The sequence below is a fragment of the Oncorhynchus mykiss genome, chromosome 16 (assembly GCF_013265735.2).
Source record: "Oncorhynchus mykiss isolate Arlee chromosome 16, USDA_OmykA_1.1, whole genome shotgun sequence".
NCBI lineage: Eukaryota > Metazoa > Chordata > Actinopteri > Salmoniformes > Salmonidae > Oncorhynchus > Oncorhynchus mykiss.
In genome coordinates, this window is record NC_048580.1 from 58,924,484 (window position 1) to 58,949,349 (window position 24,866).

At 46.9% G+C, this 24,866-nt stretch overlaps 1 protein-coding gene across 1 annotated transcript in view; it reads left to right on the plus strand.

The window, feature by feature from the left end:
• Nucleotides 1-24,866, plus strand: part of LOC110492421 (protein bicaudal D homolog 2) — an 83,857-nt gene that overhangs the window by 19,533 nt on the left and 39,458 nt on the right. The window contains exon 2 of the mRNA XM_021566731.2: nucleotides 19,044-19,256. Within this exon, the coding sequence (XP_021422406.2) occupies nucleotides 19,044-19,256 (213 nt within the window). The remainder of the gene's footprint in view (nucleotides 1-19,043; nucleotides 19,257-24,866) is intronic.

The window sequence follows — 24,866 nt, forward strand, 5'->3', positions numbered from 1 at the left end:
TGACACACAGCCTGGCACCAGATAGGGCTGTCTTTGTATTGCAAATCATAGAGAGACTAAATCATGAATGAGCCTGTGCTGCACTGATACTGTCTCTAATATGAGTAATGATATCAACACCAGAGACAGGCTCTGGATATGAGTAATGATATCAACACCAGAGACAGGCTCTGATATGAGTAATGATATCAACACCAGAGACAGGCTCTGGATATGAGTAATGATATCAACACCAGAGACAGGCTCTGATATGAGTAATGATATCAACACCAGAGAGGCTCTGATATGAGTAATGATATCAACACCAGAGACAGGCTCTGATATGAGTAATGATATCAACACCAGAGACAGGCTCTGATATGAGTAATGATATCAACACCAGAGACAGGCTCTGGATATGAGTAATGATATCAACACCAGAGACAGGCTCTGATATGAGTAATGATATCAACACCAGAGACAGGCTCTGATATGAGTAATGATATCAACACCAGAGACAGGCTCTGATATGAGTAATGATATCAACACCAGAGACAGGCTCTGATATGAGTAATGATATCAACACCAGAGACAGGCTCTGATATGAGTAATGATATCAACACCAGAGACAGGCTCTGATATGAGTAATGATATCAACACCAGAGACAGGCTCTGATATGAGTAATGATATCAACACCAGAGACAGGCTCTGATATGAGTAATGATATCAACACCAGAGACAGGCTCTGATATGAGTAATGATATCAACACCAGAGACAGGCTCTGATATGAGTAATGATATCAACACCAGAGACAGGCTCTGATATGAGTAATGATATCAACACCAGAGACAGGCTCTGGATATGAGTAATGATATCAACACCAGAGACAGGCTCTGATATGAGTAATGATATCAACACCAGAGACAGGCTCTGATATGAGTAATGATATCAACACCAGAGACAGGCTCTGGATATGAGTAATGATATCAACACCAGAGACAGGCTCTGATAGGCGCGCCTGATGTATGGAGCTTTAGAATCAGTGCCCTCCCGTGAGAGAGTTTCCTTTCCTCATGGTCAATTGTAGATTTAGCAGCCAGACAATAGACTGCATAAATAACCTCTAGAGGACAGGCTTGCCTAACCCCTACAGCTCCTTGCCTTATTTTCTATAGACTGCTACATATAAATATCCTCTCATATATTATACAGATGGTTCCTTACTATTCAATTGACTGGATTAAAACCAGTACCAGAAAAAACCATGCCCCTCCCTTACTATTCAGTAGACTGAATGTATTACTAGTTTATTACTAGTTTATTACTAGTTTATTACTAGTTTATTACTAGTTTATTACTAGTTTAACCCGTCCGTTACACACATTTTCTGTTGAGACCGGAGGCAAATAAGCAGAAAATTGCTTGGAGTTATTTGGCTTCCCTCCTTTGCATTGCGAAACAGCACCCTGGCAGAATAACTACTTTTTCTCTGGTATGGAGAAATAACACAGACTTTTAACTTCCAGTGTTTTTTCTATGTAAATAAACCACTAACTCAATTCAGGTCGAACCCGCTCAGAAAACGACCCTACCCTACCCTACCTCCTCACCTCATGTACAGTGCATCAATCTATACACAATACTCCATAATGACAAAGCAAAAACTGTTAGAATAAAAAGATTCACTGAAATATCACATTTACATAAGTATTCAGACCCTTTACTCAGTACTTTGTAGAAGCACCTTTGACTGCGATTACAGCCTTGAGTCTTCTTGGGTATGACTCGACAAGCTTGGCACACCTGTATTGGGAGTTTGGGAGTTTCTCCCATTCTTCTCTGCAGATCCTCTCAAGCTCTGTCAGGTTGGATGGGGAGCGTCCCTGCACAGCTATTTTCAGGTCTCTCCAGAGATGTTGGAGAGAGGCTGGGCCACTCAAGGACATACAGAGACTTGTCCCGAAGCCACTCCTGCATTGTCTTGTCTGTGTGCTATGGGTCGTTGAACCTACGCCCCATTCTGATGTCCTGAGTGCTCTGGAGCAATTTTTAAAATCAAGGATCTCTCTGTACTTTGCTCCGTTCATCTTTCCCTTGATTCTGACTCGTCTCCCAGTCTGTGTCGCTGAAAAACATACCCACATCATGATGCTGCCACCATCATGCTTCACCGTAGGGATGGTGCCAGGTTTCCTGCCGTTTGGCAGGAGGGCTGTTATGTGCCTTTTACTGAGTAGTGGCTTCCATCTGGCCACACTACCATAAAGGCAAGAAGTTGTTTGTGCTGATGTTAAAGTGAGGGCCGTTGTACAAAACATGTCATCAGCAATTGGATCATCTGTAATGAATCCGAGTATCAAAGCCAATTAGTATTTCCTAAAAGCTGCTTTGCACACGTGTTCAGGTTCTGGCCCAGCCCATCAGTTTCTGGTACCAATCAGAAATCTTTGATTGGGTTTGCATTCGAGAAGTCATCGGGAATGAGATTAAATCCAGACTCATCGTGGAGAAGAAACGTTAGTGGGCGTGACATTTGGCTGGAGCAGTGTAAATGGGTAGACAGGCAGGGTTAATAGGCCTGAACTGCTAAGATCCACCCACAGATAATGTATTAAAAAAATAAAAATGTGTTTTAATGCTGAGCTCTGTTGGTTAGTGCCACGGCAAAGTCCATAATGAGTGCTTTTACCCTGTAATAACACAGTAATACTGACCCACTGAGGCCCGGACCGATACACATGCAGACACTGTCTCTCTCTCTCTCTATCATCTAGTCCAATAACAGTGCAAGGTTCTAGGTCCTTCCATTGCAGGTGTTTCACTAAACTTCCAATTGACACATTTAACCTTTCTCCTCTTCCCTTCGTTGTTGCTGTAAAATAGAATGTGTTCTCAGGTTCCTATCCTGGCAATATAAGGGTTAAACATGAAGATAGCACACTGACAGAATCGCTAACACAGCTACTAGGAGTACTTTCATTGAATAAGAAATTAGGCCTAGGTGATTCTCTCCAATGACATCTGATTATAGCACTAATCAGACTTAAGTGGATAGCTTGAGAGCCACAGTAGTCTATTCCGTTTGTTGAGAGGAGACACATAGATATACACTGTAGGCTTAATTGATTGTACTGATATTGTTTTGTAGCGGAGCAGAAGTATTCTGTCAGCCGTGTAAAGGGCCTCCTGAGTCTGATTCTAGTACAGAGACACTGCAGTGTGTGTGTAGTGTGTGTGAGTGAGGGGGTTTCATTCCTCCAGCCTCTCTCTCTGTGTCTGGCATTCTCCATCTAACGTGACCCTCCAGCCCTTCTATTATAGAGAAATTATGGTGGGGGGGGGGGGGTATTACGTATCGCAATGTTATATTGATATTTGACTCCAAGTATCGATTTGTAAAAATAAAAACATTTAAAAAATATATATATACATGTTCTACTGGAGGTAGTGCTAGTTGGCTGTACCTGCGCCAATACTCCTGTATTTTTCATCCTATAGCTTGTTCTTCATCTTCTTTTTAAATAGTGAGCCAACATGTTTTCAGCACTTCTATTTCCCTGTCTGATCAAAACTTCTCTCATGGCTCTCTCTTTTCTTTCCGTGAGCAATATGTTTGGAACATCAAATCGCAATACAATTGCAGTATCGTATCTATAAGAATCGCACCTTACTATCGTGATAATATTGTATCCTGAGGTCCGTGGCAATTCCCAGCACTACTCTGGAGGTGTGCACACTCCCGGGCCTGCAGTAGTAGGTTTTAAGGGATGAAGTTCAGATGTCTCAGCCCCCTCATCTTCTGTCAGTTTAATCTCATGATGAGGAGAGGAAAACACAAAAACACTTTGATCCCTATCCAGATAAAACCCAATTCTGCTATTTGTCTGTGCGTTTCAATGCTTTAGTGTGCGTTTGCCTGTTGTGTCTAACCTCTCACACACTGCTCCATAGGCTCTTTGGTATGGTTTTCCTTCCCATCCCTGTGTGTTTCGAAACCCCAGCAGTACTGAGATCTCTGAACACTGTCTGGAGGAAGAGCGAGCCCCGACATGGAGCACCAGGTGCTGGAGTACACCTCACTGCAGGGCAAATAGGACAAATGAAAATACGCAATAGCAAGTGTGTAAAATATGTGTGCGCGTGTGTGCGCGCATGTGCATGAATAATAGCCCAATGGCTCTTTTCAGTGCAGAGAATCAATGGGGCTTTCTGCCAGACAATAGCTAATGTCTTTGCCTCCGTTTATCTCGTTTTCTCTCTCTCCCTTCCCCCTCTCTCCTTTTCTCTCTCTCTCTATTTTCTCTCTCTCTCCCTTCACTCTCTCTACTTTTCCTGTCTCTCCTCTCTCCTCTCTCGCTCCCTTCCCTCTCTACTTTTCCTGTCTCTCCCTTACCTCTCTCCTTCTCTCCTCTCTCTCTCCCTTCCCTCTCTCTCTCCTTTTCCTGTCTCTCCCTTCCCTCTCTCTCCTTCTCTCTCACTCTTGGAAATTATGATTCTCTCATTCTGAAACAGGTCCGTACAATGAAGAAGCTCGTCGTTAATCATATCATCATCGTTTTATCTCCTGATAGGTGACTCATGTCTGGATCTGCTGAGAGTTGGAGGGAAAATATGTTACTTGATTTCTATCTGTCGAATTGTATGTACTGTAGAACAGGCCCAGTTGTCACGGTAACATAGCCCAGATCACATGTTTTCCATGTGACATGATGAAAGCCTACTGAAGGTGTTCCATGATGAAGGAGATGAGGTTTGAACTATAGGGAATGAACAGCGTTAACCATGTTGTGATGTGAGGAATATACTTTCCTCATCTCTCTCTCTCTCTCTCTCTCTCTCTCTCTCTCTCTCTCTCTCTCTCTCTCTCTCTCTCTCTCTCTCTCTCTCTCTCTCTCTCTCTCTCTCTCTCTCTCTCTCTCTCTCTCTCTGTCTCTGTCTCTGTCTCTCTCTCTCTGTCTCTCTCTCTCTGTCTCTCTCTGTCTGTCTCTCTCTCTCTGTCTCTCTCTCTCTCTGTCTCTCTGTCTCTCTCTCTCTCTGTCTCTCTCTCTCTCTCTCTCTGTCTCTCTCTCTCTCTGTCTCTCTCTCTCTCTCTCTCTCTCTGTCTCTCTGTCTCTCTCTCTCTGTCTCTATCTCTCTCTCTCTCTCTCTCTCTCTCTGTCTCTCTGTCTCTCTGTCTCTCTGTCTCTCTGTCTCTCTCTCTCTCTCTCTCTCTCGCTCTCTCTCTCTCGAGCTGGTGAGGAGGCTCGTTCAGACAGTAGTGATAATTAGCTCTCTGTCACTCATTAACACGTTGCCATTGGCTTTGAGATCACTGTAGCACATCAACCACCAGTGCCACTGCTCTCTGGGTAAATGAGTAGCAGAACCACACATATCCATGTGAAAGGCTTAACATTCCTCACCAAGGCTTTATAGGAGTAGCATGCAGATGAGGGAAAAACAGGGTCAGCTCTTTTGTTGTTTAGCAATAGAAATGACCTCAGATGCTGTCAGAGTGAGTGAGGGAATGTGAGAGAACCTCAAGTGCCAGGGTCAGTGTTTGTATGTCCATTATGAAGAACACACTTGTAGAAATCCATAATTGTAAGCATTTGGCGAAGGGCACTAAATATAGAAACTGCGGACACACCTCGAAGCTGTGAAAGGTAGAGAAAAAACTCTGTGCAGTGCTCTGGGAATGACAGAGAGAGACAGCGGGGCAGAGAGGGAGGAAGAGGAAGAGAGAGAGAGGGAGGATGTTTCTGTTTGTGAGGTGTGATTCACGAAGCAGGAAGAACGACTGAGTTGGACTGTTTTTCTCTCTAACCGGCTTTAACCTAGTCTCGTATGAATCGTCCTGAACCATCCGCTAGTGAAACGGAATGTAAGCTTGCGACATCAGGATGGTTTGTACGAGGCTAGCTATAACCTCCCCTCTCCACTGCTCTGTTCTGAAGACACTCATAACCCTGAAAAAATGTTGCCTTTAACCAATGTGTGATTTGGTTTTGTCTATTGGAGGGCCCACTATATATTGGCCACGCATGCGTATCAGGGGCCCCTTCTGTGAATAAGCAGATTACTGCTAACATACGCTAATTGAGTGACTGTCAGTGACTGACATAACAAGTGGAAAACTGCTGATGCGCTACCAAATGCTGAGGGCCCTAGTGGGTGTGGGGCCCTACGCACAACGCATAGTCTGCGTATAGGTGCACTGAAACACTGAGCAGTCTTCAGGGAGCTGAGACACTGCAGAGGCATGCAGGGTCAAGTCACTGATTATTATCAACTGCTATGTGACTGACTGCCTGTCTGAGTAACCAGTACAGGCCCTCTCTCTCTCTCTCTCTCATTATATAACACTACCACCTGTGTGTGTGTGTGTGTGTTACTGTATAAACTGGTTTGTGTGTGTGTGTGTGTGTGTGTTAAATACAGTATTTAACTGGTTTAAACCTGGTTGTCAGTATTTGTTTCCACAATCAATCTAGACCTAGTTGAAGCTATGTTTATCTTCAAATCTCTCTGTCTCACTCTGTTGCTGGTCCAAAGGTCTTGGTGCCTACTGTACCTTCTCTCTCACGTTTCTGGGCTGTACTGCGGGTGGTGGTGGCCTTTTAGGTGTGATATGCCCTGCCAGCGTGGTATTGCCCTGTGAGCGTACCCAAAGGTGTCTTATCGGATACAGCCAGGGTGTGTACCATTCGTTTAGCTATCAGAATCTGGCTTAGAGATGCTGTCATAGTGAACAGTCCTGGGTTTGTTGTTAAAATCATTTGGCAATTTCTGTGTTATTTTTCTGCAGTACAGCAGTGTGTTTGTGTTGTGTGCTGACTGACCAGTCTCTAGGTCTGTGTGCTACTCACATCCATCCAGCCCCTGTGGAGACTGCAATGTAGAGGCCAGAAAACACTTAGATCGTCCTTCCTTCTCTCTCTCTTTCTCTGTCTCTCTATCATAACATTTTAATCTATTTCCCCTTGCTAGCTTCCTTTGATATCAATATTATATTTTATTTGATTAATTAACTTTTTCCAGATCTGTCTGTCTGTCCGTCCGTCCGTCCGTCCGTCCGCCCGCTCTCTTCTTTTCTTTTCTTTCTTCAGGGTCAGTACAATCACCATGGGTCAGTGATTTCCAAAGGCTTACAGCATAGCCAAGGTTAGCGGTCTGACCTTTCAGGCACCATGAGAGTTATTTAAGATACTCCTCAAATGGGCAGGGTTTAAGACGTTTTCGGAAGATGGGCAGGGAATCTACTGTCCTAACTTTAGGGGGAAGATGGGCAGGGAATCTACTGTCCTTACTTTAGGGGGAAGATGGGCAGGGAATCTACTGTCCTGACTTAATCGGGAAGATGGGCAGGGAATCTACTGTCCTGACTTAAGGGGGAAGATGGGCAGGGAATCTACTGTCCCGACTTTAGGGGGAAGATGGTTCCATCATTGGGGTGCCAGGACTGAGGGGAGCTTTGACTGGGCTGAGTGGGAGCTGACCTCTCGTATGGGTGGGAGGGCCAAGAGACCGGAGGTGGTGGAACAGAGTGCTCGGATTGGGATGTAGGGTTTGAGTACAGCCTGAAGGTAAGGAGGTGCAGTTCCTCTTGCTGCTCCGTAGGTAAGCACCATGGTCTGGAAGATGATGCAAGCTTCGACTGGAAGACAGTGGAGTGGGCAGAGGAGCAGGGTGACATGGGAGAATTTAGGAAGGTTGAACATCCGGTGGGCTGCGGCTTTCTAGATAAGGTGCAGGGGTTTGATGGCACAAGCGGGGAGCCCAGCCAACAGAGAGTTGCGGTATTCTAGACGAGAGATGACAAGTGCCTGGATCAGGATCTGCGCTGCTTCCTGTGTGAGGAAAGGTCGTACTATACAGACGTTGTAGAGCAGTGTTTCTCAAACTTGGTCCTCAAATAATCCAATCAGCTGTGTAGTGCTAGGGCAAAAAACTGAATGTGAACCCCTTGGGATCCAGAGGACCGAGTTTGAGAAACAGTTTTAGAGCGCGAACCTGCAGGAGCAAGTCACTGCCTTGGTGTTTACAGAGAACGACAGGGGTTGTCATTCAGGGCCATTTTGTTGTTGTATGTTTGTTTGTGATGGAATATGGAGGGGATAGCAGTGTGGGGTTAAACAGGAGTTTAAGGATCATCACAAGGTCAGAGATTGGAGAAGCTGATCCAAACCTGAATAGCATTTATCCGGATAGTGTGGGCTCCAACAGGGTTTGGCCCTGAGGCAATGTTTGTTTAAAAAAACTGGAATCGATTAGTTCACCACAGGCCTTTCTCAGTGGACTGCAGCATACACATGTAGATAGAGAACAGATAAGAGGCTTAACTTAGACTTCTGCTAGTTTGATCTTCTGCTTCTGAAGGTCTTGCTGTATCTCTGGAGGATCTCTCCCTTCTTCCACCCGCAGTGTTGGCCCTGATCAACCCCCTCTAACAAGAAGCCTGCTTCTCTCCCATTGGAACATGAGGGAAAAAATAGAATATCTCAGACAGCTGGAGTTTAGTTTGACACCACAGGCTCTGCTTCTTAAAGGTTTAAAACATTGATTTGTTTAAACCTGTTAGAGAGCATGAATAGAAACCCATTCCCTTTCTCCTCTGCTGTATAGTTACAGGTTTAGAGGAAGGTGGTGTGTTTGTGAGTGGGAGGGATGAGGGATGAGGGATGAGGGATGAGGGGATGATGGTTGTTGGAGTAGAAGAACAAGGTTGAACTATTTGACCCTACCCTCTCTTGTAACCTACTTTAACCTGCCCTCCCTAGTTCCCTACTCTAATCAACCCTCCCTAGTAACCTACTCTAACCTGCCCTCCCTAGTACCCTACTCTAACCTGCCCTCCCTAGTTCCCTACTCTAATCAACCCTCCCTAGTAACCTACTCTAACCTGCCCTCCCTAGTACCCTACTCTAACCTGCCCTCCCTAGTACCCTACTCTAATCAACCCTCCCTAGTAACCTACTCTAACCTGCCCTCCCTAGTACCCTACTCTAACCTGCCCTCCCTAGTACCCTACTCTAACCTGCCCTCCCTAGTACCCTACTCTAACCTGCCCTCCCTAGTACCCTACTCTAACCTGCCCTCCCTCCCTAGTACCCTACTCTAACCTGCCCTCCCTAGTACCCTACTCTAACCTGCCCTCCCTTGTAACCTACTCTAACCTGCCCCCCCTAGTACCCTAGTCTAACCTGCCCTCCCTAGTACCCTACTCTAACCTACCCTCCCTAGTACCCTACTCTAACCTGCCCTCCCTTGTAACCTACTCTAACCTGCCCTCCCTTGTAACCTACTCTAACCTGCCCCCCCTAGTACCCTGGTCTAACCTGCCCTCCCTAGTACCCTACTCTAACCTACCCTCCCTAGTACCCTGCTCTAACCTACCCTCTCTTGTAACCTACTCTAACCTGCCCCCCCTAGTACCCTGGTCTAACCTGCCCTCCCTAGTACCCTACTCTAACCTACCCTCCCTAGTACCCTACTCTAACCTGCCCTCCCTAGTACCCTACTCTAACCTGCCCTCCCTAGTACCCTACTCTAACCTGCCCTCCCTAGTAACCTACTCTAACCTGTCCTCCCTAGTACCCTACTCTAACCTGCCCTCCCTAGTACCCTACTCTAACCTACCCTCCCTAGTACCCTACTCTAACCTGCCCTCCCTAGTACCCTACTCTAACTTGCCCTCCCTAGTAACCTACTCTAACCTGCCCTCCCTAGTACCCTGGTCTAACCTGCCCTCCCTAGTAACCTACTCTAACCTGCCCCCCAGTACCCTGCTCTAACCTCGCCCTCCCTAGTACCCTGCTCTAACCTACCCTCTCTAGTACCCTGCTCTAACCTGCCCTCCCTAGTACCCTACTCTAACCTGCCCTCCCTAGTACCCTACTCTAACCTGCCCCCCCAGTACCCTGCTCTAACCTGCCCTCCCTAGTACCCTGCTCTAACCTGCCCTCCCTAGTACCCTGGTCTAACCTGCCCTCCCTAGTAACCTACTCTAACCTGCCCCCCCAGTACCCTGTCTCTAACCTGCCCTCAATAGTACCCTACTCTAACCTGCCCTCCCTAGTACCCTACTCTAACCTGCCCTCCCTAGTACCCTACTCTAACCTGCCCTCCCTAGTACCCTGGTCTAACCTGCCCTCCCTAGTAACCTACTCTAACCTGCCCCCCCAGTACCCTGCTCTAACCTGCCCTCCCTAGTAACCTACTCTAACCTGCCCTCCCTAGTACCCTACTCTAACCTGCCCCCCCAGTACCCTGCTCTAACCTGCCCTCCCTAGTACCCTACTCTAACCTGCCCTCTCTAGTACCCTACTCTAACCTGCCCTCCCTAGTACCCTGGTCTAACCTGCCTTCTCTAGTACCCTACTCTAACCTGCCCTCCCTAGTAACCTACTCTAACCTGACCTCTCTAGTACCCTACTCTAACCTGCCCTCCCTAGTACCCTACTCTAACCTGCCCTCCCTAGTACCCTACTTTAACCTGCCCTCCCTAGTACCCTACTCTAACCTGCCCTCCCTAGTACCCGGTCTAACCTGCCCTCCCTAGTACCCTGGTATAACCTGCCCTCCCTAGTACCCTACTCTAACCTGCCCTCCCTAGTAACCTACTCTAACCTGCCCTCCCTAGTACCCGGTCTAACCTGCCCTCCCTAGTACCCTGGTCTAATCTGCCCTCCCTAGTAACCTACTCTAACCTGCCCTCCCTAGTACCCTACTCTAACCTGCCCTCCCTAGTACCCGGTCTAACCTGCCCTCCCTAGTAACCTACTCTAACCTGCCCCCCCAGTACCCTGCTCTAACCTGCCCTCCCTAGTACCCTGCTCTAACCGACCCTCTCTAGTTCCCTGCTCTAACCTGCCCTCCCTAGTACCCTACTCTAACCTGCCCTCTCTAGTACCCTACTCTAACCTGCCCTCCCTAGTACCCGGTCTAACCTGCCCTCCCTAGTAACCTACTCTAACCTGCCCCCCCAGTACCCTGCTCTAACCTGCCCTCCCTAGTACCCTGCTCTAACCGACCCTCTCTAGTTCCCTGCTCTAACCTGCCCTCCCTAGTACCCTACTCTAACCTGCCCTCTCTAGTACCCTACTCTAACCTGCCCCCCCAGTACCCTGCTCTAACCTGCCCTCCCTAGTAACCTACTCTAACCTGCCCTCCCTAGTACCCTGGTCTAACCTGCCCTCCCTAGTAACCTACTCTAACCTGCCCTCCCTAGTATCCTGCTCTAACCTGCCCTCCCTAGTACCCTGCTCTAACCTGCCCTCCCTAGTACCTTGCTGTAACCTGCCCTCCCTAGTACCCTGCTCTAACCTGCTCTCCCTAGTACCCTGCTCTAACCTTCCCTCCCTAGTACCCTACTCTAACCTGCCCTCCCTAGTACCCTACTCTAACCTGCCCTCCCTAGTACCCTGCTCTAACCTGCCCTCCCTAGTACCCTGCTGTAACCTGCCCTCCCTAGTACCCTGCTCTAACCTGCTCTCCCTAGTACCCTGCTCTAACCTTCCCTCCCTAGTACCCTACTCTAACCTGCCCTCCCTAGTACCCTACTCTAACCTGCCCTCCCTAGTACCCTGCTCTAACCTGCCCTCCCTAGTACCCTAATCTATCCTGCCCTCCCTAGTACCCTGCTCTAACCTTCCCTCCCTAGTACCCTACTCTAACCTGCCCTCCCTAGTACCCTACTCTAACCTGCCCTCCCTAGTACCCTACTCTAACCTGCCCCCCCAGTACCCTGCTCTAACCTGCCCTCCCTAGTACCCTGCTCTAACCTGCCCTCCCTAGTACCCTGGTCTAACCTTCCCTCCCTAGTAACCTACTCTAACCTGCCCCCCCAGTACCCTGTCTCTAACCTGCCCTCAATAGTACCCTACTCTAACCTGCCCTCCCTAGTACCCTACTCTAACCTGCCCTCCCTAGTACCCTACTCTAACCTGCCCTCCCTAGTACCCTGGTCTAACCTGCCCTCCCTAGTAACCTACTCTAACCTGCCCTCCCTAGTACCCTACTCTAACCTGCCCCCCCAGTACCCTGCTCTAACCTGCCCTCCCTAGTACCATACTCTAACCTGCCCTCTCTAGTACCCTACTCTAACCTGCCCTCCCTAGTACCCTGGTCTAACCTGCCTTCTCTAGTACCCTACTCTAACCTGCCCCCCCTAGTAACCTACTCTAACCTGACCTCTCTAGTACCCTACTCTAACCTGCCCTCCCTAGTACCCTACTCTAACCTGCCCTCCCTAGTACCCTACTTTAACCTGCCCTCCCTAGTACCCTACTCTAACCTGCCCTCCCTAGTACCCGGTCTAACCTGCCCTCCCTAGTACCCTGGTCTAATCTGCCCTCCCTAGTAACCTACTCTAACCTGCCCTCCCTAGTACCCTACTCTAACCTGCCCTCCCTAGTACCCGGTCTAACCTGCCCTTTCTAGTAACCTACTCTAACCTGCCCCCCCAGTACCCTGCTCTAACCTGCCCTCCCTAGTACCCTGCTCTAACCGACCCTCTCTAGTTCCCTGCTCTAACCTGCCCTCCCTAGTACCCTACTCTAACCTGCCCTCTCTAGTACCCTACTCTAACCTGCCCCCCCAGTACCCTGCTCTAACCTGCCCTCCCTAGTAACCTACTCTAACCTGCCCTCCCTAGTACCCTGGTCTAACCTGCCCTCCCTAGTAACCTACTCTAACCTGCCCTCCCTAGTACCCTGCTCTAACCTGCCCTCCCTAGTACCCTGCTCTAACCTGCCCTCCCTAGTACCTTGCTGTAACCTGCCCTCCCTAGTACCCTGCTCTAACCTGCTCTCCCTAGTACCCTGCTCTAACCTTCCCTCCCTAGTACCCTACTCTAACCTGCCCTCCCTAGTACCCTACTCTAACCTGCCCTCCCTAGTACCCTGCTCTAACCTGCCCTCCCTAGTACCCTGCTGTAACCTGCCCTCCCTAGTACCCTGCTCTAACCTGCTCTCCCTAGTACCCTGCTCTAACCTTCCCTCCCTAGTACCCTACTCTAACCTGCCCTCCCTAGTACCCTACTCTAACCTGCCCTCCCTAGTACCCTGCTCTAACCTGCCCTCCCTAGTACCCTACTCTATCCTGCCCTCCCTAGTACCCTGGTCTAACCTGCCCTCCCTAGTACCCTACTCTAACCTGCCCTTCCTAGTACCCTGCTCTAACCTGCCCCCACTAGTACCCTACCTCTAACCTGATGTATAGCTTTAAATCAAGTGGTCTTTGGGCTTAAATAGTTAGTCAGTCATCCTGACCAGGAACTGTGTCTTGGATCATACATGATCTGACTAACAAAATAGTCCGTCTTAACTATTTGTTTGCTGATCTGTTGGCCAATCATATTCTCCAATTTCCTGGTTGTCATACGCAGTCCACATTTTTAGGAACCTGGTAGTTGATACCAAACACAACTCTGCCCTCACCAGATCTTTATTTCCAGTAACTAGAGTTTCAAGTTTGTGTGATTAATTAATTAGAAATCTTACTCATGAGAGTCCAAACAGAAATCATTAGCCGTACGAATCTCCTACCCTTTGAAGATTAGTCACAAGTTTCTCTCTCATATGACTAGTAATCACATCCCCTGTGATTCTGTCTGTTATAGAAAGGGATGGAACGAAAGAGGGAACAAGAGATGGTGAGAAAGAGAAGCAGACAGATGGAGAGGAAGGTTAGAGATGACGCCACATCATCTGCCTCCTCAGAACATCACATGATGATGAAGCTAACTGTGATGATGTGCCTTGCGGCCTCCCTTTGTTCCTATAGGGATCAGAACCCAGCAAGAAGTCTGGTTAGATCCATCCCATAATATATGGGTTAATGTGAAGTCAGACCCTGTACACTGCAGAGGGCCAAACCTCCTGAGGCTTCTGTCTTCTCCCATTCAACATGCTGGAGCTTGTATCTTGTTTTCACATGGTACCACATCAATTTGACTGATTCTTTCTCTTAAGTGTCAGTTGTCACCTACCAAACAGATCTTTGTGTGGTATCATGTATGCCCATTTTATTGGCCATATCACAATGTGCTAATTCCCACTCACATCCTCTCACAGTTAACTAAAACATATGGTGCTGTATTGATGCATTTTTAGGCTGGGTGTCTGGGATTCCGCATTAAGATTGCCTGCCTGCCTGCCTGCCTGCCTGCCTGCCTGCCTGCCTGCCCCCCCCCCACCCCACCCCACCCACCCCAAAGTAACCAAACACGTAGGGGTTGAGATTAAGGGGCTTGGGTCAGTAGAATTTGGCTGGGTGCCCCCTGTTTGAAGCCTGCCTGCCTGCCTGCCTGCCCCCCAGTCAGTGTCCCCCCCAATCAGTGTCCCCCCCAATCCCCACCACAAACACCCAGATTATAGTGATAGGATTCCCCTACTTTCTGATTTGGTTAATCCCTACTTTTAATGACAATCTAATCAAAGAGGGTTGATGAGGTTTGGGTGGAGAGGGGGACTAGATTTGGGGGTGTGTGTGGTAGAACTCATAACGTGTGGATACAGTATATATTTATCATCTATTAAGGTATCCCAAGTTCTATGAGCTCAGTGTTTACTCTGTGTGGACACCTAACGCAGTGCTGTCCTTCAGAGGGGCATGTAGGGACATGTTCAGAAGAGACCTCCAGTTCCATGAGTCCTGTGTTTACATTCTCCTAAACCATAAGCCTCTCCAGGCCTGTGGGTATGTGTTCTAGCTAAGGTGTAGGTGGCCTGAGGTCCTTGACTTCTTGTTCCATGCTACAGCCAGAACCATTCCACCATTCTAGAGCCATTCCAGGCTTCCACTGAAAGCATACCGTTGATCTCAACCAAAATGTTTATCTGATCAACGATGCCATCTACTTTCCTGCACCCTCTATCTCTCCCCAACACAGAAATGTCAACACGTGAGATGTCCATCATGCACTAGACATGATGTCATTGTCATGTCTGGCTGTAACCGCTGAACTAGTTCTACACAGGGGTTCTTCGGCTGTAACTAGGTCAATTTCATAATTGTAATTTTAAAGTGCAGATTTCCTTTTTTCTCTATATGAAGGAATTACTGGGATTATTATAGAACGCAGTAAAACTAGGAAATCCATCCACAGTCACGTGCCCGTGTGTACTGTAGAGTGAATGTGTACTGTAGAGTGAATGTGTACTGTAGAGTGAATGTGTACTGTAGAGTGAATGTGTACTGTAGAGTGAATGTGTAGTGTAGAGTGTGTGTAGTGTAGAGTGTGTGTAGTGTAGAGTGTGTGTAGTGTGTAGTGTAGAGTGTGTGTAGTGTAGTGTAGAGGGAATGTGTAGAGTGGGTGTACCGTAGAGTGACTGTGTAGAGTGTGTGTGTAGTGTAGAGTGTGTGTAGTGTAGAGTGAATGTGTACTGTAGAGTGAATGTGTAGAGTGTGTGTACCGTAGAGTGTGTGTACCGTAGAGTGAATGTGCAGTGTGTAGAGTGTGTGTACTGTAGAGTGAATGTGTAGTGTGCGTAGTGTAGAGTGTGCGTAGTGTAGAGTGTGCGTAGTGTAGAGTGTGCGTAGTGTGCATAGTGTAGAGTATGTGTAGTGTAGTGTGAATGTGTAGAGTGTGTGTAGTGTAGAGTGAATGTGTAGAGTGTGTGTACCGTAGAGTGAATGTGTAGTGTAGAGTGAATGTGTAGTGTAGAGTGAATGTGTAGTGTAGAGTGAATGTGTAGAGTGTGTGTACTGTAGAGTGAATGTGTAGAGTGTGTGTACTGTAGAGTGAATGTGTAGAGTGTGTGTACTGTAGAGTGAATGTGTAGAGTGTGTGTAGTGTAGAGTGAATGTGTAGAGTGTGTGTAGTGTAGAGTGTGTGTAGTGTAGAGTAGTGTGTGTAGTGTGTACTGTAGAGTGAATGTGTAGAGTGTGTGTAGTGTAGAGTGAATGTGTAGAGTGTGTGTACTGTAGAGTGAATGTGTAGAGTGTGTGTAGCGTAGAGTGAATGTGTAGTGTAGAGTGTGTGCAGTGTAGTGTGTGTGTAGAGTGTGTGTAGTGTAGAGTGTGTGTAGTGTAGAGTGTGTGTACTGTAGTGTGAATGTGTAGAGTGAATATGTACTGTAGAGTGAATGTGTAGAGTGAATGTGTAGAGTGTGTGTAGTGTAGAGTGAATGTGTAGAGTGTGTGTAGTGTAGAGTGAATGTATAGAGTGTGTGTACCGTAGAGTGAATGTGTAGAGTGTGTGTACCGTAGAGTGTGTGTAGTGTAGAGTGTGTGTACCGTAGAGTGAATGTGTAGAGTGAATGTGTAGTGTAGAGTGAATGTGTAGAGTGTGTGTAGTGTAGAGTGAATGTGTAGAGTGTGTGTACTGTAGAGTGAATGTGTAGAGTGTGTGTACTGTAGAGTGAATGTGTAGAGTGTGTGTACTGTAGAGTGAATGTGTAGAGTGTGTGTAGTGTAGAGTGAATGTGTAGAGTGTGTGTACTGTAGAGTGAATGTGTAGAGTGTGTGTAGTGTAGAGTGTGTGTAGTGTAGTATAGTGTGTGTGTGTAGAGTGTGTGTAGTGTAGAGTGTGTGTACTGTAGAGTGAATGTGTAGAGTGTGTGTAGTGTAGAGTGTGTGTAGTGTAGAGAATAGTGTGTGTACTGTAGAGTGTGTGTAGTATAGAGTGAATGTGTAGAGTGTGTGTAGTGTAGAGTGAATGTGTAGAGTGTGTGTACTGTAGAGTGAATGTGTAGCGTGTGTGTAGTGTAGAGTGAATGTGTAGCGTGTGTGTAGTGTAGAGTGAATGTGTAGAGTGTGTGTAGTGTAGAGTGTGTGTATTGTAGAGTGAATGTGTAGAGTGTGTGTACTGTAGAGTGAATGTGTAGAGTGTGTGTATTGTAGAGTGAATGTGTAGAGTGAATGTGTAGAGTGTGTGTACTGTAGAGTGAATGTGTAGAGTGAATGTGTAGAGTGAATGTGTAGAGTGAATGTGTAGAGTGAATGTGTAGAGTGTGTGTACTGTAGAGTGAATGTGTAGAGTGTGTGTACTGTAGAGTGAATGTGTAGAGTGTGTGTAGTGTAGAGTGAATGTGTAGAGTGAATGTGTAGAGTGTGTGTACTGTAGAGTGAATGTGTAGAGTGAATGTGTAGAGTGTGTGTACTGTAGAGTGAATGTGTAGAGTGTGTGTACTGTAGAGTGAATGTGTAGAGTGTGGGTCGGGGGCAGAGAGAGAGTAAAGGGAAAGGGGGATACCTAGGCAGTTGTACAACTGAATGCCTTCAACTGAAATGTGGGAGGCTGCCATAATCGACATCCACATCTTTGGCGCCCGGGGAACAGGCTTAAAGCAATGTCAAATGTCTGATTGACTCCGGTGAATCCAGACATGGGGATTGTAGTCCAGCTGAGAAATGTTAATCTCTGTCGGATAAATCACTGCAGTTGTGCATTGGAAATTAAATATGTAATGGAAGGATGAGTATTATTTTTAGAGCGAGAGACACAGGGAGCGAGAGAGAGAGAGACACAGGGAGCGAGAGAGAGAGAGACACAGGGAGCGAGAGAGAGAGAGACACAGGGAGCGAGAGAGAGAGAGACACAGGGAGCGAGAGAGAGAGAGACACAGGGAGCGAGAGAGAGAGAGACACAGGGAGCGAGAGAGAGAGAGACACAGGGAGCGAGAGAGAGAGAGACACAGGGAGCGAGAGAGAGAGAGCGAGACACAGGGAGCGAGAGAGAGAGCGAGAGACACAGGGAGCGAGAGAGAGAGCGAGAGACACAGGGAGCGCGAGAGAGACAGGGAGCGCGAGAGAGACACAGGGAGCGAGAGAGAGAGAGAGACACAGGGAGAGAGAGAGAGAGAGAGACGCAGGGAGCGAGAGAGAGAGAGAGAGAGAGACGCAGGGAGCGAGAGAGAGAGAGACGCAGGGAGCGAGAGAGAGAGAGACGCAGGGAGCGAGAGAGAGAGAGACGCAGGGAGCGAGAGAGAGAGAGACGCAGGGAGCGAGAGAGAGAGAGACACAGAGAGTGAGAGAGAGAGAGAGACGCAGGGAGCGAGAGAGAGAGAGACGCAGGGAGCGAGAGAGAGAGAGAGACACAGGAAGTGAGAGAGAGAGAGACACAGGGAGCGGGAGGGAGAGACTCCTAACCTAGAGTCTCTCTGTGTGGCTGGACATTTCTGAACAGGCTGCCTCGTGGTCCATTAAGAAATTAAGGCCAAAGTCCAGAGAGCGGCAACCATTAATAGTGAATAAACACTCCGTCACCCACCCCAAGCCACTAAAAACCAATAAATACAAGCCGTCTCACACTGTCACACTCTACACTCCGCAGGTTGACGTTTATTGAGATTAATCTTGTCCTGGAGGCAGAGCTGAAGGAGTTCCACTAGATGGCCCATGTACAAAGTCAAAATTATATATCGTAAAAAATCATGAAAACAAAAATGTAAGGTTAGCAGTGTGGTTAGGGTTAAGGTTAGTTTTAGGTTTAAAATCAGATTTTTGGACTTTGTGGCTATGCCAGCTAGTGACTACCCTGAAGAGCTACCTCCAGTACATGAGTCATCCCAATAATGGCCAACCTGCTAACACTCCAGCCTTGTGCCCCTGAGGTAGTAGTCATCTTCCCTTTCTAAACTCCATCTGCTACTTTCAATCTGGGGAATTTGGATGATTTCCTCATTTGATCTGCCTGTACTCCTAAATGACCTTAAGAGCATTAGACTAAATTTTATAATCAGAGAGGGATGGTGATATTTGTCCAGGAGGTTTCCTACAGCCTAAGTCTTCTGTTTTATTAGAACTTCCTTCTTCTAAGTCTCTGGTGAGCATGTGCAGTGGGGAGGAAGGGGGAGGGAGAGCAGTGAGGTCGGTAGGGGCAGGAGGGGTGAATGATGGAGGGATAGAGGCGGGGGCAGGGGGATGACAGCATCCAGATGGAAACTGCTGTGACTGAGTGGTTCTCTATCCAGGGTAGACTATTTTAGGAGGCAGGGTTATTGGTGCAACACTTCTCTGTTCTGTCCCCAGCTGAACCTCAGCTGTAAAAGTAGGCTCATTTCGAAATGGCAGAAATTCCAAATGGGAAAAATAGCTCATTCACCAAACCCTAACCTCTCTCTCTCTCTTTCTCTCCAGGCGTTTGGACAAGTCTACTCCAACCATAAGAAGGTGGCTGCAGACGGGGAGAGCAGGGAGGAGTCTCTGATCCAGGAGGCGGTGTGTAAGGAGGCCTATTACGAGCAGCGGGTCCTGGAGCTGCAGACGGAGCTCCGCCAGGCCCGTAATGTCCTCACCAACACCCAGTCAGAGAACGAACGCCTGGCCTCCATCACCCAGGAGATGAGAGAGGTGAGACGAGAAGAAGAGGGAGAAAGAATAGATTCAGTTGCCACATTCTACTGTAGATACAAGTTTGCATACAGACTAATATACCCCATCTGCACCTGGTATTAAAATGCGTCCTGATATCTGGACGGGTGTAGCCTAGATGCACAAAAGACACATTGGCTGCGTTCACACTGGCAGCCCAATTCTTATCTTTTTCCACTTATTGGTCTTTTGACCAATCACGTGCCAGCTGGGGCATAATCCCAACTCATACTACTACCAATACAAACATTGTCATAGCTGTAGTATGAGGACTGTCAACACATACTGAACCGCTCATGTTATAGACAGAAGCGTGCTACATGGCAGACCAATCCAAACTCATCTCCCGGCATTTCTGCCGATCCATCTCAGCCAATCATGGCTAGTGGGAAGGTTCCTGTCTTTTTACATGGATAAACCAACAAGGCTTGTAATTGAACAATGGTATACAAGTTCATTATTAAGGCACATGAAATTTCACATGTTCCAGAAGGTATTTCTGCCAAAAACTAAATGTTTACGTTGAAATGCCTGTCCTGTGAAGTGGCGACGTATGACATACGCCTAGTTTCCTGAAACGAGTCACATGTATAGTAAATTAAATACTGCTGTAGCTGTTTTCAAAGTATTTTCATAGCTGGTGAAATAATCGCACAAAGTTCAAGGGAATCCTATATAGCCTATCCCACCTTGCGCTGCAACACTGCCTGGTTGGGGGCTGTACGCACCTGAAGAGCTGAGTGAAAGATTTATTCTTAGAAACGCTGTGCACAAGCATAAAAGTTGGTTTAATTTACATACATTGTTAGTAGGTTACATTGTTAGTAGGTTGATTTTAGAAAACACTGTGCACAGGCATAAAAGTTGGTCTAATTTACTTATTGTTAGTAGGTTACATTGTTTTGTTCACAAGCTAGGTTATTTGTCAATGTTTGAGATTCAACTGCTATGGAAGAGAAGACAACGCTTCTACTAGTCAGACTCAATCTCACAGGCACAAACATGAGTGGAGCCGCGTTACCACAGGAAAATAGATTTTGGCTGGTACATTTTTAAATCTACCTGCCACAGTGGCTGGAGTACCAAAAATGTCATTTGAGGCCCTGATCATTATCAGTAGTGATAAATTAGAGGGAGACTGGTGGCAGTTATGTAATCAGGGTTAGTGAGTGAGCAGCAGGATAAGTATAAAACATTGTAGCAGCAGATACACATACCCATACTAGCATTGAAGTGTTCCCGATTAATCAAACCTGCCCTCACTTGCACAATGTACACACCCATATATATTTGCTATACATTCAGATACTGTTTACTGTGGCTACTACACCACAGTTTCAGACTTGCGTGACTGCATTGCTACCGATAGAACTCCGCTTGGCGTGTCCAGGCAGGACTAATCACACCCTGATGGTTTCAGCCCCTGTGGTGAACTGGCACAGATCAGGCTGATTTAACTAGCGCCATCATGGCTGTCGTATTGATGTGGTCCTGAGACTGCAACCCTAGGGATCTGGGCAGGCCTGAAATGACACAGGGAGAGAGCAGGGAGTGTCTGCTGGCGAGTGCTCTGCTGGCGAGTGCTCTGCTGGCGAGTGCTCTGCTGTGGTGTGATGGAGGGAAAGGTTAACAACTGCTGCTGGTGAAAGGAGATCATACTTGAGTATAACTTTATATATCAGACATTGGCTATAGTACATCTACTGTGGTTACAGGTTACTTGTTGCTTTAGTAATGGGTGAAACTTAAGGCATTTATGCTGCTGCACTGGGACTCATTACGCAGGGTACAGGCACTAGGTCCTGAGACTGGCAGCACGTACCCATCATCCAGCCCTGGCGTCAGTGACGTCACTCTCCTCTCACATCAGATCTGGCATTCCTCCCTTGCTTGAGAGCGCCAGCCGTGCCATCCGCCTGCCCTCTTGTCTGCGGAGGGACAGATAAGAGCCAATTATCGAGGAATGTGTATACAGTGAGTGTGTGTGCGCACATGCGTGGATTTGCCTGCGTGTCATGTGGGTGTGTCAAGGTTGAGCCAGCGGCGAAGAGATTGATGTCAACTGTGTATAGGAATTTTTCAAAGTTTGATTTGTTTTCGAATTCTGTGTGGGTCTGTGTAATCTGAGGAAAATATGTTTCTCTATTATGGTCATACATTTGGCAGAGGTTCAGGAAGTGCAGCTCAGTTTTCACCTAATTTTGTGGGCATTGTGCACATAGCCTGTTGACTCTTGAGAGCTAGGTCTGCCTTTCTCAATAGCAAGGCTAACCTCACGGAGTCTGTACACAGTCAAAGCTTTTCTTCATTTTGGGTCAGTCACAGTGGTCAGGTATTCTGCCACTGTTTACTCTCTGTTTAGGGCCAAATAGCATTCTAGTTTGCTCAGTTTTTTGGTTAATTCTTTCCATGTTTTCTCATGATTTGGTTGGGTCTAATTGTGTTGCTGTCCTGGGGCTATATGGGGTCTGTTTGTGTTTGTGAACAGAGTCCCAGGGCCACTTGCTTAGGGGAGTCTTCTCCAGGTTCATCTCTCTATAGTTGATGGCTTTGTTATGGAAGGTTTGGAAGTCGCTTTCTTTTAGGTGGTTGTAGAATTTAATGTCTTTCTGGATTTTGATAATTAGCGGGTATTGTCCTAATTCTGCTCTGCATAAATTACTTGGTGTTTTACGTTGTACATGGAGGATGTTTTTGCAGAATTCTGCATGCAGTCTCTCAATTTGGTGTCCCATTTTGTCGCTCTCTCTTTCATTCTTTCTCTCTCCCTTTGTCTCCCCCTCTCTCTCTCTCACCCTTCCTTGTTTAACCCCTCTCCTCAAATCCCTCCATGTTGGGATTCAGCAGGTTTGGTTAAACTCTACGACAGCGTTTTGCTGCTCAAGTTTAGCGATTACTCCAGTACTCGGAGGGGGGGTCTGAAGACCTCCCTCTCTGAATGAGTTTGACACCCCGTCTGTTTGACCCCCCCGTCTGTTTGGAAAAACGTCTGTTGAGAGCTTAATGAATCCCCACACTTTGCTTTGAGCCAGCTAAAGACTAGTGTTTATTACGGAGATTTGGGCAAAGAAGTTCTTAAGACGACATTTACTTCACATGGACTTACGATTTTCGACAGATCCGGGATTCCTCCGTTATATAGGCCAGTTGCTACTTGGCTCTGGGACTGAAATGAGTCTTAAGATTGGCTTTCTGGAAACCAGATGTCCTTTTCCAAAATGTAGCTCACATGTTTTTATACTTAGGCTGTGTGATTGAGGTCTAAAATAGGAGGCCTTTCTGAGTAAACACATGAAAAGCTGAACACAAGAATCAGCCCCCACTTAATGAACACATGAATCCACGTATTCCTATGTACTTACCCCACTTACATCGCTCTTTCTCTGTGAATACAGAGAAGCTGATTTTAATGCTGGGAGTAAGTATTCAGTAACAGTGCTGTTACTGGTGCTCGACTGGTGTCTTTGTGTGTGGCTCTGTCTGCCTGAAGGAGCCAACTCCATTGTGAATGCACACACACACACACACACACACACACACACACACACACACACACACACACACACACACACACACACACACACACACGCGGACTGGTGCAGTGGCATGGTGGGTGGCCAGGGCTAATTGGCTAGATGGAGGGGGTTGGAGTGTAAATCTCACTATTTGCAGGAGATAGTGACACCCCTCCACTGGCACTTTATGGGCACCGGGAGGTGAGGTAGCGGGCGGAAGGCGGACAGCGGGTGGATCGAGGGCACTGAGGCTGGCATTGTGATGGGGACTGAGGACACTGAAAGGACCCTTTGTCAGCTAGCTTTAAAATTAGGCAGCTAGGGAAGGAGGGAGAAAGGGAGAGGGTGGCAAGAGGACCTGGAGAGTGTGAAATAGAGGAGAATAGGAGAGAAAAATCAGAGAGGTTTAATGAGAATTAACAGAGCCCCTAATCGTGATGTGTTTCTTTATTTTTCTGGAAAATGCTTGGCAAACCTGCTTTAGTCAGGGGGATGATTTTATCCAAACCTCTGTCACTTGATCTGTCATGAGACTGGTCACTGTTTGCTTTGCCCCGTGACTGTTGACCTTCTTTATCTATGAGAGGTTTAAAATAGAAAAATAGGCAGTCTCTAGACAGCCTAAACAACCCTTGATACAGTACCTGTCAGCTATATTGGATGCAGACATTTTTATGATACTTAAATTGTGTCAGAAAGGTTCAGGCACCATGTGAGAGATCATTTTCATGATGTCCCATAGACATTAATGACCAGTGCTGTCAAAAATCTGTTTTTCCTGTGTTTTATATAATATTGTTACAGATGATGAAACTAACATTGTAAAAGTGTGACAAGATGTTATCCATGTTATTTCCTGATAGTTCCTGGTTGAAAATACAATCTACACAGGCCCTTCTAATCAACAGGTTTGCATGGGCAGGAGTAACTGCTTTCCATGGGGACGTCACCATGCGGTAAATTGGTTATTCTACAAAGGGTTGGTCAAAACAAACATTGGGATTGGTTGAGACGCATTCTAAGCCATACTAAAAAACCTGTTTAGCACGGGTCAGCGTATGACTTAAAATGTGAATCTTGTTTTCTGTTACTTCTGAGAAATCCCTGCACATCCACTGTCCCATCAGCCCAGCCAGCCAATTCATTAACTTGATCTCCACTGTAAAAAGCATCTAGACATTATTCCCCAAATGCTTCTAGCCTAACATTTGCTCTCTGTATCTGCACATTTGCAACATTGTTTCAATATTGAAATTTGATCTCCACTGTCCTATTGGGAATGAACCTGCCAGTCAAAATTATGAATAAGTATCATTTTTATGGATATAAACAAATAAATGAAATACAGCTACTTTGCTGTTATTCTTGCTGCACAGTTTGACGTGACTGTGTTAGCCGTAGTTGGCTAGCTAGCAAGCAAGGGAGGAGAGCGTTGCCAGCCAGCATGGCAACGGAACATTTAGAACAAACGACTGGGTCACGTTCATAGATACGGAACAAAAAGACTTAACATCCGGGTCGGGTCTCTGGCAACCTAACCAATAGAATGAACGGCCAGCTGGCTTGGCTAGCAACCGTAGATGTGTCGGGACTAGGCCTATATTTTTGTTGAGGGATGAAATAGTAACCTATGAATACATTGATCAAAATAACGTTTTTTATTTAATTGGTAACCTGAAGGTTAGCAACAAACCGCACAGCAGCACGTAGTGTCAAGATACTTTGCTTATAACAGGGTTTGTACCATAATATTTTATGTCACCGCCCTGGGATCTAAAGGTCCTGAGTTCACCTCTCGGAGGATACGTTTTGACCATTCTCTGTCGTGTATAGTTTGGACTCCCCCGCCCATACCAGTCACAACACACACACATGCCCGGTGTGTACTTATTATCAATTATTAGATAGCTCTTAAAAGTGCATCATTGAGTGGCAATGAACAGGGTGTGTGATGTGTGTACTACTTTGCACGTCTTGCTTCTACGGAGGAGAGAACGATGGAGACTGGAGAGACCAACTCCCAACTCTCAAGGAATACATCATTGCCCTCATCCGTCAGATGCACTCCACCCCG